This window comes from Yamadazyma tenuis, chromosome 3 (genome assembly GCF_029203305.1).
Source record: "Yamadazyma tenuis chromosome 3, complete sequence".
Lineage (NCBI taxonomy): Eukaryota > Fungi > Ascomycota > Pichiomycetes > Serinales > Debaryomycetaceae > Yamadazyma > Yamadazyma tenuis.
The window spans coordinates 699928-716146 of NC_089463.1; the positions used below are offsets into that span (position 1 = coordinate 699928).

The window sequence follows — 16219 nt, forward strand, 5'->3', positions numbered from 1 at the left end:
TCAGATCACTACGCATACTCATTACGCTAGAAGTACTACTAAATACTAATGACATTAAGTTGTTTGTTCTCATTTAATTACCTACACTTTTGGTTAATATAAATTCAAAATTCTTTTGGTACCGACCTTCAGGGTAGATTTTCGGTGTTTTAGAGCTTGATTAGACCATTTCATCCAGTTCTAGTATTCATGCCTTCGTTGTGTGGTGCTTCAGCTTAAAGCCATTATCCGTAGGAGCATCTGTTCAACTGCCTATCCTAGCCCCAGCGGAGCACCTTTCGGATCTCTCTTATCATATTCCGCTTCTTGTGGCTTCTGCTGCGAAAGCCACATCAGATTCGCAGCCGTTAAAATTCGCGATGGGAGAAGCAACTTTTCCTGCTATTTATCATGGAAAACATCCAGCTACAAGACTTGAGAGGCTTGGGCCTGTCCACAGGCCACACACTTGAAGATTTGCCTGTTGTAAACAGCAAGGACAACATAATTGGAATGCAATCGGTTAGAGCGCATACTTCTGAGCATGATGACTCTTCGCAGGAAGAAGAGCCTGAATATCCCGAAGGAGGATTCCGGGCGTATCTTGTTTTACTTGGGTCATTTCTTGGACTAACGGCCAACTTCGGGCTTGTGAATTCTCTGGGAGCTATACAGACCTATTTAGCCACCCACCAGCTTTCGGAATCTTCTGCATCGACCATCGCGTGGATTTTTTCCATCTATTTAGCTTTGGCATTCGGAGGAACCATATTTGTGGGCCCTTATTTCGATACAAGAGGTTCTCTTTCACCAATGGTTGGAGGTACCTTGTTAGTCTTTGTTGGGTTGATGGCTGCTGCCAACAGCACAAAAGTATGGCACTTTATATTGTCACTTTCTTTATGTGTGGGAGTGGGAAATGCCATGTGCATAAGTCCTTTGGTGGGAGTTATCAGCCACTGGTTCCACAGACAAATCGGATTTGCTATTGGTCTTAGCTCCATGGGTGGTTCAGTTGGTGGAATGGTGATTCCTATAATGTTGAGAAGTCTTTACCAGAAGGTGGGATATGCTTGGGCCATTCGCAGTTTGGCATTCATGTGCTTGGGACTTTCGTTGATATCGACATTTTTGATTAAAGAGCGGTTTACAAAACTGGTTTCAAATGATGACTATGACTCCAAAAGACATAAGTTTGTGGGAGTTAGTAAGAAGCTTTTCAACCTCAATTCTTTAACAGATTCTAAGTTCATTTTCTTGGTGTTAGGAGTGTTATTAGGAGAAATGGGGATCCTCTGTGCTACTACTTACTATGGAACCTATGCCATTGCTCAGGGTGTTTCTGAAAGTGAATCATATATCTTGTTTACGTTATACAGTGCTGCAGGTGTATTGGGAAGGCTATGTCTTAGTTTCATTAGTGATAGACTCGGCCATTTTAACGTGATGCTTATAATGATATTGAGTACATCCCTTTCAATGTTGGCGGTCTGGCTTCCGTTTGGCTCACATCATGCCATCTTGTATGTGTTTATCATCCTTCTAGGTTTCTTTTCTGCTCTGATTTTTTCTACGACCCCAGCGTGTTTGAGACAGATTACTCCTGTGAGGGATTTTGGCTCCAAGTATGGTCTCATGTACTTTCTTGTCAGTTGTGGGAATTTGGTGGGGATTCCGTTAGGAAGTGCAATTATTCTGGACCTGAGTAAATTTCATTACAATATGTTTGCGTTGTTCTGTGGGTTGGTTTCGTTTGCTTCTTCCTTCTTTTGGATATTTTCTCGATATAAGAGCGTGGGTTTCCGGTTAAATGTGAAGATATGAGCTTCTTTTGTGGAGAATGTACGGCTTGAAAGTTGAATTGATTTCTTGGGTCGTGTCACGCACAACAAGTGGTTGTTCGGCACTCACCACCGCGATGCTGAGGTGAATATTGAGTTGGACTTCGATTACGTAAAGGTAATTGAGTTGTGATTCACTTGTGCAAGACCTGTTGGGGTACTCAGACTTCATCGCCTGGCTGACGCAACGGTATAATCACCTTCTCACCTTATACTGCTAGTCCTCTAATATCACATTCATGCTTGCAATCTTAATAAACCTATATATTCGTTTTATGTTGCTGTCTCTTCGCCCTTCCTAATTTTTTTGCAGCAATAATTTGTATGCTGTATGCGAATTCACCTGATACTTTTGTTATATAACAATTAGTTCGACCCAAGTGATTATACAACTTCAAATGTCGAATGCTCCATTGCTATTAGATAAAAGGAAAAGAATACAAGACGTTAGAGAGTCGAAGTTAAGAAGCAAATAGCTCGTGGCCTCTTAGATGACTTGGACAAGTTGAAAGCAATGTCAACTACCGTTTGTAACGAATCGTTACCTCTGTCCATCGCATGTATTGTCAATGACTATACGAAAACACGTGGCCGCATTGAACTTATAATAAACCTGAAGACTTTATATTGGGCTCTTGACGTGGTGAAAGGTATTGGAGCATATTCTGATTCGGAAACCCCCAATATAGGTTGGATTACAAATATTTTTGACGGAGAAGACGATGACGACTATGGTACTACTTACTCCAAAGAAAGATATTTCAGCTCTGAACGTAAGAAGGAAGTTTTGATGACAGAAGAAATTATCTTATCTTTAAGAAAGAGAGATGATAAAAACGTAACAAAAGATCGAACCTGTTGGAGAAATTTGTAAAAAAGGCGAAGACTACCAGAGAAGCCAAAATTCAGAAGAAAAGGTTTGATGAGATCTTGCAGTGTCTAAGAACCAGAAACGATAGGGGAGAAAATGAAGACAAGAAAGATGAGAAAGAAATCGCTTGCATTATATTAGAAGAATTGAAGGATTACAAAGCCGAGCTTATCAACACTCAATTCGAGGTGCTAGATGACAGAATTGTGTGTCTTGTGGATAATTACACTGAAGTAGATGGAACAATAGAATTCACAATAAATCTGAGAGTTTTAGACTGGGCTAGTGCTGTTGCTAGTGGGACTACTTTTCCAGATAGACCCACAAGCTATTGGGTAATGAGATCGACCATCGAAAATCGTGAACCTTATTTCGGGCTCGAAAGTGCTCCAAAATACCATCTGGGGCAAAACCTGTCTTTGAGAGAAGTCAAAAAGTTTCTCGCTAATGGAAATCATCCACCTCCGTACCTGAATAAGAAGGATTCATAAGGAGGATATTCTGTTTCACAGTTCAGTGCTACTGCTCTCTCAGTTTGATCAAATAGTGATCTATACACTATCAGATGTCGTACATGTCGGAAAAGGATACACACCCCTTATCTCGATTTGGAAGCTCACCAGTCTGTACAAATATTTTGCTGTAAGGTAAATCAAGTCATTTAAGTCATAATACAAATATAATAAAAGTGTCTATAAGCATATTGTGGAATCAGAATATTGCAGAACATATATTTCATAAAAGAACCACGGTACGTTATCACGAAGATGGTGCACAAATTCGACCCTTGGGTTAAGTAACTCAAATCGAAACGCCAAGTTCATTTATCCAGGTATAGTGTTGACAGACATACCTGTAGAAGTAGATACTGTCATCCTTGACATGGTCGTACTCATCAGTGACGAAACCAGTGTCCGCCAAATTTTGGAGGTAATCCATTCTCCCATGGAGGACAGTCACAATGGGGGTTTCTATGATTAGAATGGGTCAATTATAAAGTATTAATTAAGTAATTTCTGCCAAATCTAGAAATAGAATAAGTCTGACACAACACTCTATTTTTTCACACGGTAAAACAACGGTAAAAATCTCATGAAATCACCAGTACATTCGTAGTCCCCATCTGTTTCCACCATGTTAACTTCTGACCCATACACCGCCTCCACTCTGTCCTCCCAAAAGGTCGTGTCCGCCCATCCCACCGTCATCAACCCCAAATCGTCCACGCTCGCGAAATCTCCCAGTTTCACATCCCCACCAATGGTTTCTGCATTATTCGAAGAAAAGGTATGTTGCAACCTCCCATAAGCTGAAACACTTTACTAACATTTACAGGCTGCAGCAGTCAAAGACTTACCAAAAAGACCCAACGATGACGAATTGTTGAAGTTATACGGCTTGTTCAAGCAGGCCACTGTTGGCGACAACAACACCTCCAAGCCTGGATTCTTGGACTTGAAGGGCAAGTACAAATGGGAGGCCTGGAACGAATTGAAGGGCACCACCCAGGATGATGCCGAGTCTCAGTACATCGACCTTGCTGACGAATTGATTGGCAAGTACTCCAGTTGATTGTGTATTGTTCTTAGAATAAACATCTGATATTTATACTTTGGTGGACGCTCTGATCCGACGGAAGCTACCGGCGAGAATTACCAACGGAAGCACCACGTATGGCACGTAGACCCCGACAAGTTTCCAGGTTTCTGTATCACTCAACCCATGGAGAGGACCTTCACCAATCACATATAAAATACACGCAAACGTCGTCAACAGCGCATTGACTCCATACACCACATTCAACAAGTGCCACGTGACCGAATGCTGGGCCACCATCGCGTACACAAACCATGGAAGTTGGAATAATAACTCGATCCACACAAATCCCTTGAACCAAAGCGGTTTGGACGTCATCAAGATATCTTTATTGGTGGCCACATGGAAGTCAATGATCCACTCCTGGAACCGAAATACCGGTGTTACCACCACCGACGAGTCGATCAACACCGTCACTGGGATGTGAATAAGGTAGTAGTAGAAGCAGAACCGATCGAAAAGTGCCATTGGAGACCCAAATTTAATCGCGAATCGAGATGAGTGCTCAACGTCTCATCAAGAATCTTGTCAATAGTACCAGAGTGATGAAGCCATCCAAGCCGTTGGTGTGGATCGATTGCGAGATGACGGGTCTCAACATCAACACTGACCATATTATTGAGGTGTGTTGTTTGATAACCGATGGTGATTTAAATGTGGTGGATGACTGCTACGAATCCACCGTGTACTATGATGAATCGGTTCTTCAAAAAATGGATGCCTGGTGCACGAAAACCCACACGGAGTCAGGTTTATGGAATAAGGTAATCAGTAATCCTGACAGAACTGTTTCCAAGGTTCAAGACGAGCTTTTGGCATTTATCACAAAGTACGTGGATATTCACAAGGGTCTTTTGGCAGGTAATTCGGTTCATATGGATAAATTTTTCATGATGAAAGAGTTTCCAAAGGTGATAGATCATTTACACTATCGGCTTGTAGATGTGAGTTCTCTCTCAGAGGTTGGCAAGCGTCACAACCCCAAATTGATGAGTGTTCAGCCACGGAAAAAGAAGGATCATACTGCCAAACTGGATATTCTTGAAAGCATCGAACAGTTACGGTGGTTGAGAGAAACATACTTGAAGAGCGAAGAGGAGTCTCGTGACACAATCGACAAGTTGTCCCGTGCCCGTAGTAACAGTAGTTAAATATTAGTGTAATATTAGTATACGTTTATCATTACATCGTATTCATTGGTTATTTCTCGGTGTCGCTCTCAAACACTTCATCCAGACGAGACCGGGCTAAGCACTGGCGAAGACATTCAAATTCTACCGGCTTTTCAAGCACTTCTGAAAACTGTCCCGATTGAGTAGCTTCTTTTGCAAACAGGGTAATTGCTACTAAAGGAGTTTGAGAGTTGACCCCATTGGTGTGTCGAATGAGCTTGACCGCATCAATTCCACCAATTTTGGGCAATTTCAACGCCGTAAATATCATATCAAACTTCACCTGCCCGGTGGCTCTGCGAATAAGTTCATCCCCATCATTAACAAGTACCACAATACACCCCAACTTTTCAAAGTAGTTCATGATAACATGTCGGACAATAGGAATAGGCTCGCAGTACAAAATGTCGAGTTCATTGATATTCATCATCTGCCGACGAGAGCTCTCCCTACGTTTCTGTACTCGCATAAGTGCTCTGCTGTTGTCTTCGGTGTCCGAAGACGTAGGGGAGTCTTTGAAACTGTTCCGAGCAAGTGAGTTCACCGAAGATCTATGTCTCATAGCTGGAGGGTCATTGGGAGATAACTTACCAAAATCAGGTATATCATCACTTGAATGCCCAGACCCAATTCTTTCGTGTTGCTTGAAACTTGGTGGACTTCCAGTGAGATCCTTCATTGGTGATGGGGCACGGTTGAACGCAGTGAGCATAGGAGAAACTGGTCTTTTGAAGGGGCTTGCATCCTTTAATGGAGGACCAAAGTATCCCAGTGCCAGGTTTGTAGCTGACACAGGGGTTGAGCTACTTGATCCAGGCCCAAAGGAAGACGCCAATCCTAGTCCTACAGATCCTGAGTTGTTCAAGTTCAAACTAAAGTTTGGCTTTTCACCAAAAGAATATCCCCGAGACCTGATAGGAGTTGAGTCTGAAGAAGAACTTGAAAAACTACCACGGTGCTCTAAGTGCTCACTCTTCAATCTGTTGATGACATCTTTATTGGCTTTTTCAAGAACATTTAAGTTTCTAAAGTAAAAGGAGCCAAATTCGCTTGGATCTGTCAATTTACTACTTCTTCTCTCTCTCTTTGTCCCAGCAGACAAACTACCACGACGGCTATTTGAGCTGGAGTTGGTGCTGGTAGTTCCTTTACTTTCACTGGTCCCCAGTCCAAGGTTATCATCCCGAATTCTGAGTTTCATATCATCATTGCTTCCTCGATCCTCGTCACTCAGTTCACTTTCATCCTTTGGAAACTGCGAGATATCAGCTCCTCTTTTATCAAAGTATTCTGTTGATTCTGGATCATCAAGTTGTGGAATAAACGAGGGAATTTCGTTAAATAAGTTGTCCCAGTCAATTCCATTAAAGTACTGATGTCTCTTAATTTCGTCACTGCCACCATATCCAAGTCTATCTTCTGGATTCACATTCAACAACCGTTCGATCAAGTTTTTGGCAGCTGGAGGACAAATCTCATCAAAATCTTCTTCCAGTAATTTAGGCCAGTCAATTTCCCCATTCAATATGTTGGTGAAAACTTGTTGTGGTGTACTTGAGTGATATGGAGGGTAACCAAATAAAAACTCAAACATTATGCAACCTAAAGACCACCAATCAGAAGCCTCAGACTGACCAACACCTCTAATAGTTTCTGGTGCAAGATAATCAGGTGTACCCACAAATTTGATTTCGCTGGTTTCTTGAGGATCATAAAGCTTATACGAAGTTACTTTAGCACTTTGCGAAGGACTAACGTGAAAATCATCTTCAACAATTGCAAACGACGTTTCAGATGAAGTCCGTGGCAAGCTCGGATTAAGATTTGGAGAATCATACTTCTTTGAACGGTCTGATGACTGAGGTTCAGAACGAGACTCCGACGGTACTTGGTCAATACTGATTCGGGATTCTGTTTGACGGGTTTCACTAAGAGGCGATGAAATAGAATTTCGTTGATCAACCGTCGGAGAAAGTGAAAATGGTGTAACAGAGCTTGCTCGTTTACCACCGTTACTGGCCTCAAACACTGGTCCATCGAAACTCAACCGGGGACTTCCTGGAGTCACTGTAGATGCTAAACTTCTGCGGAAAAGTTCAACACCATGCTCGGAAGAGCTGCTTTTACGTTGCAATCTTTGTCTACCAATGACTCCCATTCTCGAAAGACCAAAATCAGTCAACTTCAAATGGCCTGTACTATCGATCAACAAGTTATCTGGTTTCAAATCTCTGTGGATAATTCCTCTTTTATGAAGGTCTTCCACACCAACAATTACTTCAGCTACGTATCGACGAGTCCAGTCAACACCCAACGTCCCAAGCATCTTGATTAAGGTTGCACAGTCTCCACCATTGAGGTATTCCATCACCAAATAAAGATAGTTATTTGTTTGGAAGGAGCTATAGAGCTGTGCCACATAAGGTGAATCAGATTGTTTCATCATCACTGCCCGCTCTGATTTGACATTCAAAATTTGATTCTTGGCCACCATATCTGATTTCTTTAAACATTTAATAGCAACATAATCTCCTGTAAGTTTCCTTTTGGCAAGAAAAACCGACCCGAATGCTCCTTTGCTGATAGCTTTAATAATCTCATAGTCCTTAATAGATCCAGCTGATGGTTTTGTTGCAGGAGTTTGACTGACTAATAAAGGAGATAAGGGTGGTTTAGTCACCGTCTTACTGGTACCCAGGATATTCAAATATGCTTTATCAGGCCGTTCCAAGCTATCGTTATGTATCTGACTATGAGATATCAACGGACTGGAACTAGGAGTATTTCTTTGGAGTGATGACAAATTGTGCCCAGGACTGTAAAAGTGATTATGGCCAATGTTTACATTCGAGTTGGGTATGGGCATTGAGCTCACGGTGGCTGGAGAAGATCTCATGGGAGATGAATGATCCAGGTCTGAAGTTTTATGTTTTGTCAAGACCAACTCGTTAAAGCCTTCGATTGTGATATCCTTAGAGTTCCTCCTTGATCTCGGGGAAGAAAGGGACGAGATCGAGTTGGAAGATCTTGAAAATTCCATATTTGAGCTTCTTCCTCTTAATAAAATATCTTTAGGTGTGATAGACGGATAGTTGGGACTGTTAGAACTGTCTTCACTCAGTGAAGCCGTAATTATTGGCGGAGGTTGAAGATTTTGTGGACTGGTTGTTCTCGGAGACTTCAATGGCTGTGGAGAATGTATACGAGCCTGAGAAGGTCGAGGTGAAAATCGGGAGGACAGCGGCGTAAGTTTCCCCAGATGAATTGGGCTGTTCAAATCAATGGGACTGTTTAAGGTCGAGTTAGATATCGAATTAGAATTGGACTTTGAAGAGTTCATTTGCTCTTTGATACGAGAAACTGTATCAGTTACAGAAGCCAACACAAGTTCATCGACTTCTTTCTTGATCTTTTCACTGATCTTGAGAACCGAGTAAAGCCTGGAAAGGGTATCTATCTTGTCATTGATCAAACTTTGCGTATCTTGAATGATTAGCTTGATTGCCTTGTCACTGGTTTCAAATGGTTTGAAGTTAACTATCATACTGATGGACTTTTCAGTGTTAGGAGAGAACCGGGGTTCTCCATTTTGGTTGATTTCTATTGGATTGATTGCTAATGCTTCATCACATAGCTCTATCAATCTCGACAAGATTCCAAACGGGAACTTTTTTATGGGTAATACTGGTTTTGATTGAAAGTGAGTCACATTAAGCTGCTCATTTGAAGAAGAATTTGGAAGAGGAAGACCTTTATAGTCCAAAACGGCTGACGAGACACTCGAAGACGAGGAAATAGATGAGCCCAAAGAACTGCTTGAAGAGTTGACCTGGTTGTACGCATAGCTGTAGTTATTGACATTTTGTTGATACAAGCTTTCAAAGATTCTCAAGATTAACTCCTTCTGGTCGCTTATTAAGTCATGACACAATTGCAAGTCTTCGCTGGTTCTGTGTTCAACAATACACAAGTCACTATGCTTCTCCAAAAACCAAGCAGGGATTTGTTGCTCACAAATATGACAAAGAACAGTCTGTGGTTGTGGCACCAGTGTTTCATCGGCGGTCTTCAGCTCCTTCAATTCAAGCAAATAGTTTTCGAAAATCGTCGACCCAAATCCAAGTAAGTCGATCAACTGACTGGGTATGGTAAGATCCAAGTCCAACGGAACATATGGTTTGATTGTCCAAATAGAGTGCGTAGGAAGGTGAGTCTTGGAATCATGGATAAGAATCCCCTGAGCTTCCAACTCAATGATTCCTCCATTGTTCGACACCTTGGAACTCGTATCAGAACCGGCTGTTTCCACTTCATCGTCCATGTCATCTATATCTATCGCATCTTCATGTTGTACAACATTTTCCGTAAAGCTCAAAGGACTGGAGAACCCACCTATTGGTTGGTATTCCCTTTGTAAATCGTTTTCAGTTTCGCTCTCCTCAACAGAGTTGTTAGGAGTTATATTGATTTCATAGTCCGGAATGGACTTATCATCAGTAGCAGTAATAAACTGGATTTTGTAGCTGTCATCATCTTTGATCATTTTCTCTATGGCATAGTTGAACACGTTCAAGTCATCTTCATTATTGCCAATTATAAAACTGGATATTGGCTTTTGAATCATCTTCTTTACCTTTGTTCCTACTATTATTTCCCAATTCTTACTGAGGTACTTGATGTTGCCATCCAAGTCTAGTTCTAACACCGTCGTGGGGTTGTTAGAAGATGCTAAGCTCAAGTCGATTTGACCTTGAATTAAATCATTGAATCTAGCGTTGGATTGAGGAAGATCAGATACATCGGAGTTGTTGGGTATGATTTCCCGAGGACTCACCGACCTTTCTAGGTCACGAAGGTTGGTTTGCGATAGCTGGAACAACGGCTGATGGAAAAAATCATCCTTGGACATCACTTGTGGGTGTTTTGGAAAATTGAGAAAGGGGAATGGGTGATAGATAAGGTCAGTTTCTCACGTGTTGTACACCCTGATAATCTCTATATTAACAGCTGAACTCCGCCCTGGGTAGTGTTTCTCAACTTAATGGTGGTTGAGGAGGTGAGACGGAAGCCCGGGTGAGTGTCGTTTTGTGGATGATTGCACAGTCACAAGTTGATACAGGCGGATAGATAAACCTGAAAAAAGAACGCGAATTAAGACAATTTTCAAAGGGTCTTGATGACAGGGAAGGGGCTACAAGTTTGAGAAGTTAATGAGAGTGACAATGGATCAGAGGATACATATGATGTTTTAATAAACGTATATAATTGAAGAAGAAAAAAAACGGGGAAGCTGGGTGGCCAATTGGTGGTTTTGTAGCCCCCTCAGCCCTTTGTTAGACCTGGGGTAATGAGAAATTGCTCTACAAACTCGATGCTACCTACTAATGTTTCTGATTCGTTTATTCTCTAGATAAAATTATTTGTTGGAAATAATCATGGAACGTCATGTTGAAGAATTAGACAGTCGTTATTCATTATAAACAGCCTCCAAGAGTTGGATCTGGAGGCCACAGTTAAAAGTTGGATTTTAACATTCGCATCAACAATGCGGTTACTTGGTATATTCAAACAAAGGTTTGGAGTCCGTTATAGATCTCTTCTTGATGCTTTCCAAGAGTTTGATATTCTGCTCCTCGTTTTTCTTTAATATCATGCTCTTTAGGCATTTGTTTTCCATTGTCAAAGTCATCAACTTCTTCTCTAACAGTTGGACTTTCTCCTGTAATTCTTTGGACTTGGCCTCCATCTGCTGCTCCTTCATTTTCTTCTTAATCCTGAATCTAGCGGATGCAGCGGTATTTCTCTTGCGCTTATCTTCGTTAGCAGCATCCACCTTAACGTTATTGAAGGTCTGATCAAGTACTGGTGTTTGTGGCACATAGGAGTTTGTGTCTGCATTTGTGGAGTTGAAGGCAGCCACCAGAGTCAAGCTTTCGAGAGACATGGGGCTATCTTCGTTATATTCTATCTTCGCTTTGTACTCTTTAAAGTCCAAGTTGTAAAAGTCATTTTTCGAGAACAAGTCCAAATCGCTAGCTGCGTTTAGGTCGGTGGGTAGGCTAATGTTCTCGTTGAAGTCTAGGTTCAAATCGGACAAGTAGTCCGAAGGCTTGAAGTTCATTGTGGGAGAAAGCAAATGGTTGCCACGAACTTTTTTGTTTGATTTAAGGTTGTATGAGTAAGAAAAAAATTTTCTCGCTTTCCCGGGCACGACCGAGTATTATTAATGCAAGTACCCCGTGAACCACTTTTGAAACGAGAGGGGATGCGGGAAACAAGAAGCAAACGGGATGTTTGAGCTCAGCAGCACTGATAAGTCTGTAGGCTTTGCTATGGTGCTCTCAGTTGTTGGGTGAGATTATCAGGTGTGTTTGCGACATTCGTACGACATTACCCTTTTGGGTTAGCATATCCAGGGAGTGACACCTGAATCTGCTCGCAATTGGCCGAATGTCGGAGTCGCTAGTGCTGCAAAAACCAAAGTATGTATTCCTATCTAAGTCCTCTAAAGTCGTAATTTCGTAACTGGTTAGTGATTGATCTGATCGACAAGTGACTTCAACACAAACAGCTCGCCGGTGTCGGTCTCCTCGTTAGTGGAGTTGTTATCGCTAAAGTTGCGAGGCACCGACGTGGGAAATGGCAGGTTAAAGTGAATGGGAGTCACCATAGACGACCGGCGGGAAAAGGGGATCCCAACCACAGCACACATCCAAATTCTTGTTTTGTAGATGCGAAACAACTCCCGTACTAAATCACGAAAGTCAATCCGGCGATTGGTAGCGTAGTAGAAGATCAATTTATTTCGATCAAACTGGTATTCGGCATCGATTAACTGCATGTTTGCAAGGCCCTCTCCATGTGCTCCCAATGTGAGACTTGAGATTTTGGCCACACACAAGCGGCATGCCTTTTCTTCGTCTTGTTGCTTGTTGAGCACCCTCAACACCTCTGTTTGCAGTGCAAACGATACCACTGCTTTGGGGAGGTGCAACACTGGTTGCAGATGGTCGTGGTCTTCTGAATGGCCACTACCACGCCGGTTGGCTTCTTCGTCAGTCAACGCGTGCTGCTGCTCTTGAAACTGTAAATATTTCAACCACCGAGCCTCGTCAATCGAAACGTCCAACTGCACAAGCCGGCCCAAGTCCCGTCCTCGGTCAGCCTCCACAATTACAAGGTCTCCAGGACGTACCTGGCCCAACTCGGGATGCGAACTGGGGCCAGGAAGTGTAAATACATCGAGTCTACCGGCCTTGAAGGCCACAAGAACAAGCTGGGAATTGCGCAATGACGGTTCGGACGGGAACCGGGGCAACAGCACGTTGGGCGTGGGGGTGTCGCCGTAATACTGTTCCTGAAGACGGTGGAGTGTGACTGTCACACGACGATGCGGATCTGCATCAAAGTATTCATTTACAAGCTGTGCCGGGTCGTTGGAGGCGGGAGAAGAAGCGGCGTGATCTCCAGGTGTGTTGGCGGTCGTCTTCAAGTCGATCGAAGCGTTGGTATTTTTGGGAGAACCCAAGGGCACATCGCCCTGTGAATGGCGGCGGTGGTCCCACGAGTAGTCTCCTGGGTGCGAGTCAGACGATCCGATCGAGCTGCGATGGTTCACAAACCCACCACCAAAAGGCCCCGATCCAATTTGAGGACTCATTGTAGCACCACTCATCAGACCCATGGACCGGGGATGTAAGTTTATACCGTAGCCCACCGGGGGGTTCATGGGGTTATCTCCCGGAATCTGATGGATCAGAGGGCTTTGATTTAGGGCATTCTGATGTATCATGGTGGGATTGTGGTTCATCACATTGGTATTTATACCACTTGCCACATTTGCCATTGGTGCAAACCCAAATACATCCAAGTCCTGGGGGCTGTGGGGCACCCCCCCTGCACTCAGAATTGATGAGTGGTTTGAATTGGTGGTCCAAATGGTTTCAAACGTCAGAGATCTTCTGTGGGTAGGTCCGGGACCCCATACTGATCCATCACCTGTTGACCCCGAAAATTGGCCACCTGGTTGAGGAGCACTCGTATTACCCATATTGTTCCAATTTATCTGACCTGAATCGTAACTTCCTGTATTCATGTTACCTGTTTCACTAATATGTGTAAATATATTGTTTTTCGATGACAGGAGCAGAAATAAATGATTGAAATTTATACTTCTCAGCCAATTTTAGGCAATTATTATTTTTTGAGGGTCGTGAGGCGGGGGTCATTTCTGGGGGGTGGTGGTCTGGGGTGGTGCAGCAACATTCTGCTGTAACACCAGAGCAAACTGAATAGTGGGGTTTCCACCTGTATGTTTATTTGTTTGCGGCGGTCCTCGACCTTCGGATGGCCTTCAATAATTGGGTACTGCCGTGTGGGTGTTAATGCCTCTCCTGCGGCTTCGCGGGGAGACACCCAGGGGGGTTGATCGGTATATGCCACGACTGGTCCAGGGAAGTACGTCTGAAGGTGTACACGTATTTGTGTATGTGGAATTTTGTTTTGGTGGGCTTAACTACGGGGTGGATACCGTACCTGTTCCTGAAAAATTCAATTACCCGCTATTTTGCTCTATTGTTTTTGTTGAGCACTTTAGACTTGCTGCAGACTTTGCAACAATTTCGCAGCCATTAATCTACTGCACCATTAGGAGCTTAAATATAGAAATTGAGCCCGCAAAAGATGACATCCACAAGAATGGCACTTTCCAACCTCAACCCAAGGTGCTGAAAGCGAGCCAACACCACATCAAGAAGCCCCTCCTTCTTGTTGCCGGTAGTAGTGGATTTATCGCCAAACATTGAGTCACATCCAAAACTTTTGGTACAAGTACCTGCACCCCAACAGTGATGTCTTTTAAACCAGAAACCCGAAAGGGCAAAACGTAAAAAGTGATTTCGTCGACAGCAGTAGTCAACAGTAGTAGTCAACAGTTGTATAATCGGTTGTCTTCGCTTCTTGCTGACACAGTATTGATGGAGCTCACAGTTGTTTTGGTTTGGTCGTCATGCCCAGTTTGTAGGTGGAATCCAGTACCTGTTCTGAACAGCACGCCTGATAAATGCCAACTCGAGTATTGTATAGTAAAATACATTTTAAACGAACTAAAAATCACTGGGGATTACTTGACACGTTTAAGATCTCACATACATTACAGTAAAACATATTTTAAGCAAACTAAATATCACGGACACCCATTTACTGGTACTGCTGCTGGTTAGGAATATTACCATTTTGCATGTTAAAGTACTGTTGGTATACGTTGGGGTCGTTGTACCCTTGGGGAGGCATAGGCATCTGGGGATGCGACTGAGGGTATGGCATTCCAGGAGGTAAATGGGCTGCAGGAGGCAAATGGGCTCCAGGAGTCAAATGGGCTCCAGGAGGAAACTGGTTGGCAGCAACACCGGGCTGGATTTGCTGGTGGTGGAGAGGGTGAGTAGGCACCTGCTGGGGTTGAGCCGATGGCTGGTGCTGCTGCTGAGCAGGTTCTGGAGAATCAGGCGAGTTTCCTTCACTTTGGTTGTCCTGGTCGTCACCCAATCCTTCCTCGGGAGCATTCAAACACGCCTGGATCAAGTTCTTACCCTCACTCTTGGTGACCAAAGGTTGCAACTTGGGAGTGGTAAAAGTGTACACTAACCCGGTCTCAGACACCACCAACAACAAAACCTGGGTTCCGGTCAACACAGACAACTCGTATGCCTTCTTCATGATCCCAGCTCTTCTCTTGGAGAAGGTTATATGTCTTCTGGTCTTATCCTGGATGAACTTGATTTCGATTTTTCTTCTTTCCTTCTGCAGTTTTCCACCTCCAGTTTGTTTGTCGTCATCATCGTTGCCGTCGAAAGGGAGTTGGTCTATTGAGGAAGTGCCTAAGGTGTTACCTGGCAGCCCTTCTGGCATTTGCAATTTTGGTTCGGTAGCTTCACTCATCTAGAGAGATTGTTAGTATAGGCGAACATGGACAACACCTGGCAACTTCTGGCAACTCCTGGCAAAGGGCCCAGTCACCACCGTCAACCTCCCACCCCATATGTGTCATTTTGGCTCCATAAAGACACTACTGATGGCAGTGGTAATGTCCAGAGCAAATTGGTGGTGGTACTAATGCGTGTTCAAAATGCTTACCTGTAAACAACACCGAAAAAAAGGGGTCAACAAAACCGAAAAAAAGGTGGTCCACGAAATGCCACCATCGCCACCGGTGCTAATACTTGTTTGAAACTAGTGTTATGATGGATATGGCATGGAGAGATACTCCAAATAGGTTATGTGCAACCATGTTGCTCTCGGCCATATTAGGAAATCGAATATGGTCACCAAATTAGGTAACCCCGAATTCTAAATTCTAAATTATGGCAGAACCTAGGTAGGAATGGAGGCCTCCAATTGGAAGGCAAGTGGCACTGGTAGATAGGTGGTGGTTGGGTGAGACTGTGGGTGTTGGTAGCTTTGATTATTGGAGAGGTGAAGGCTTTGGTTATTAATCTCTTTTTTTACATACCTTTTCTCGTTAAGTATAGTATGGAAAAAAATAACAAGAATTTTGACCAAAGAAGCATCGCCCTAGATCTTGACGATCTAGTGTGTGTGCGCAGCACACACGCCAATTCCGTTAGGATAAACCCTATGAAATCGCAATTACACCAAGCATAGTCCATAAATTTCAAGTTAATAGTTATTTTTGCATTTCCCTGCATCTGACTTGGGGTGCTACCACCTAGGTCTTGGTTTCTTCAACTTTTCACCATATATTG

At 43.2% G+C, this 16219-nt stretch overlaps 8 protein-coding genes across 8 annotated transcripts; 3 read left to right on the top strand and 5 right to left on the bottom strand. All coding sequences in view use genetic code 12, as the record gives it.

Moving 5' to 3' along the window:
* Positions 1-390: 390 nt before the first annotated feature.
* Positions 391-3182, top strand: PSN45_002716 (uncharacterized protein; the record flags this gene model as incomplete). The annotated part of the gene is made up of 3 exons (XM_066157922.1): positions 391-1721; positions 2274-2658; positions 2706-3182. 3 exons carry the CDS (start codon positions 391-393, stop codon positions 3180-3182), a joined length of 2193 nt encoding a protein of 730 aa, XP_066014019.1.
* Positions 3183-3951: 769 nt separating this feature from the next.
* ACB1 (acyl-CoA-binding protein (ACBP)/diazepam binding inhibitor (DBI)/endozepine (EP)) lies at positions 3952-4263 on the top strand (the record flags this gene model as incomplete). The annotated part of the gene is made up of 2 exons (XM_006683862.2): positions 3952-3978; positions 4027-4263. 2 exons carry the CDS (start codon positions 3952-3954, stop codon positions 4261-4263), a joined length of 264 nt encoding a protein of 87 aa, XP_006683925.1.
* A 33-nt stretch (positions 4264-4296) lies between these two features.
* On the bottom strand, positions 4297-4755 carry PSN45_002718 (uncharacterized protein; the record flags this gene model as incomplete). Its single annotated transcript, XM_006683861.2, has 1 exon — positions 4297-4755. One exon carries the CDS (start codon positions 4753-4755, stop codon positions 4297-4299), a length of 459 nt encoding a protein of 152 aa, XP_006683924.1.
* Positions 4756-4832: 77 nt separating this feature from the next.
* rex2 (Phosphatidylinositol 3,4,5-trisphosphate-dependent Rac exchanger 2 protein) lies at positions 4833-5438 on the top strand (the record flags this gene model as incomplete). Its single annotated transcript, XM_006683860.2, has 1 exon — positions 4833-5438. One exon carries the CDS (start codon positions 4833-4835, stop codon positions 5436-5438), a length of 606 nt encoding a protein of 201 aa, XP_006683923.2.
* A 49-nt stretch (positions 5439-5487) lies between these two features.
* On the bottom strand, positions 5488-10368 carry RIM15 (rim15, signal transduction response regulator; the record flags this gene model as incomplete). The annotated part of the gene is made up of 1 exon (XM_006683859.2): positions 5488-10368. One exon carries the CDS (start codon positions 10366-10368, stop codon positions 5488-5490), a length of 4881 nt encoding a protein of 1626 aa, XP_006683922.1.
* A 642-nt stretch (positions 10369-11010) lies between these two features.
* On the bottom strand, positions 11011-11580 carry PSN45_002721 (uncharacterized protein; the record flags this gene model as incomplete). The annotated part of the gene is made up of 1 exon (XM_006684065.2): positions 11011-11580. One exon carries the CDS (start codon positions 11578-11580, stop codon positions 11011-11013), a length of 570 nt encoding a protein of 189 aa, XP_006684128.1.
* A 408-nt stretch (positions 11581-11988) lies between these two features.
* PSN45_002722 (uncharacterized protein) lies at positions 11989-13554 on the bottom strand (the record flags this gene model as incomplete). Its single annotated transcript, XM_006683858.2, has 1 exon — positions 11989-13554. The coding sequence occupies one exon, from the start codon at positions 13552-13554 to the stop codon at positions 11989-11991; it is 1566 nt and encodes a 521-aa protein (XP_006683921.1).
* A 1103-nt stretch (positions 13555-14657) lies between these two features.
* On the bottom strand, positions 14658-15395 carry MCM1_1 (transcription factor of the MADS box; the record flags this gene model as incomplete). Its single annotated transcript, XM_006683857.2, has 1 exon — positions 14658-15395. One exon carries the CDS (start codon positions 15393-15395, stop codon positions 14658-14660), a length of 738 nt encoding a protein of 245 aa, XP_006683920.1.
* Positions 15396-16219: the final 824 nt, after the last annotated feature.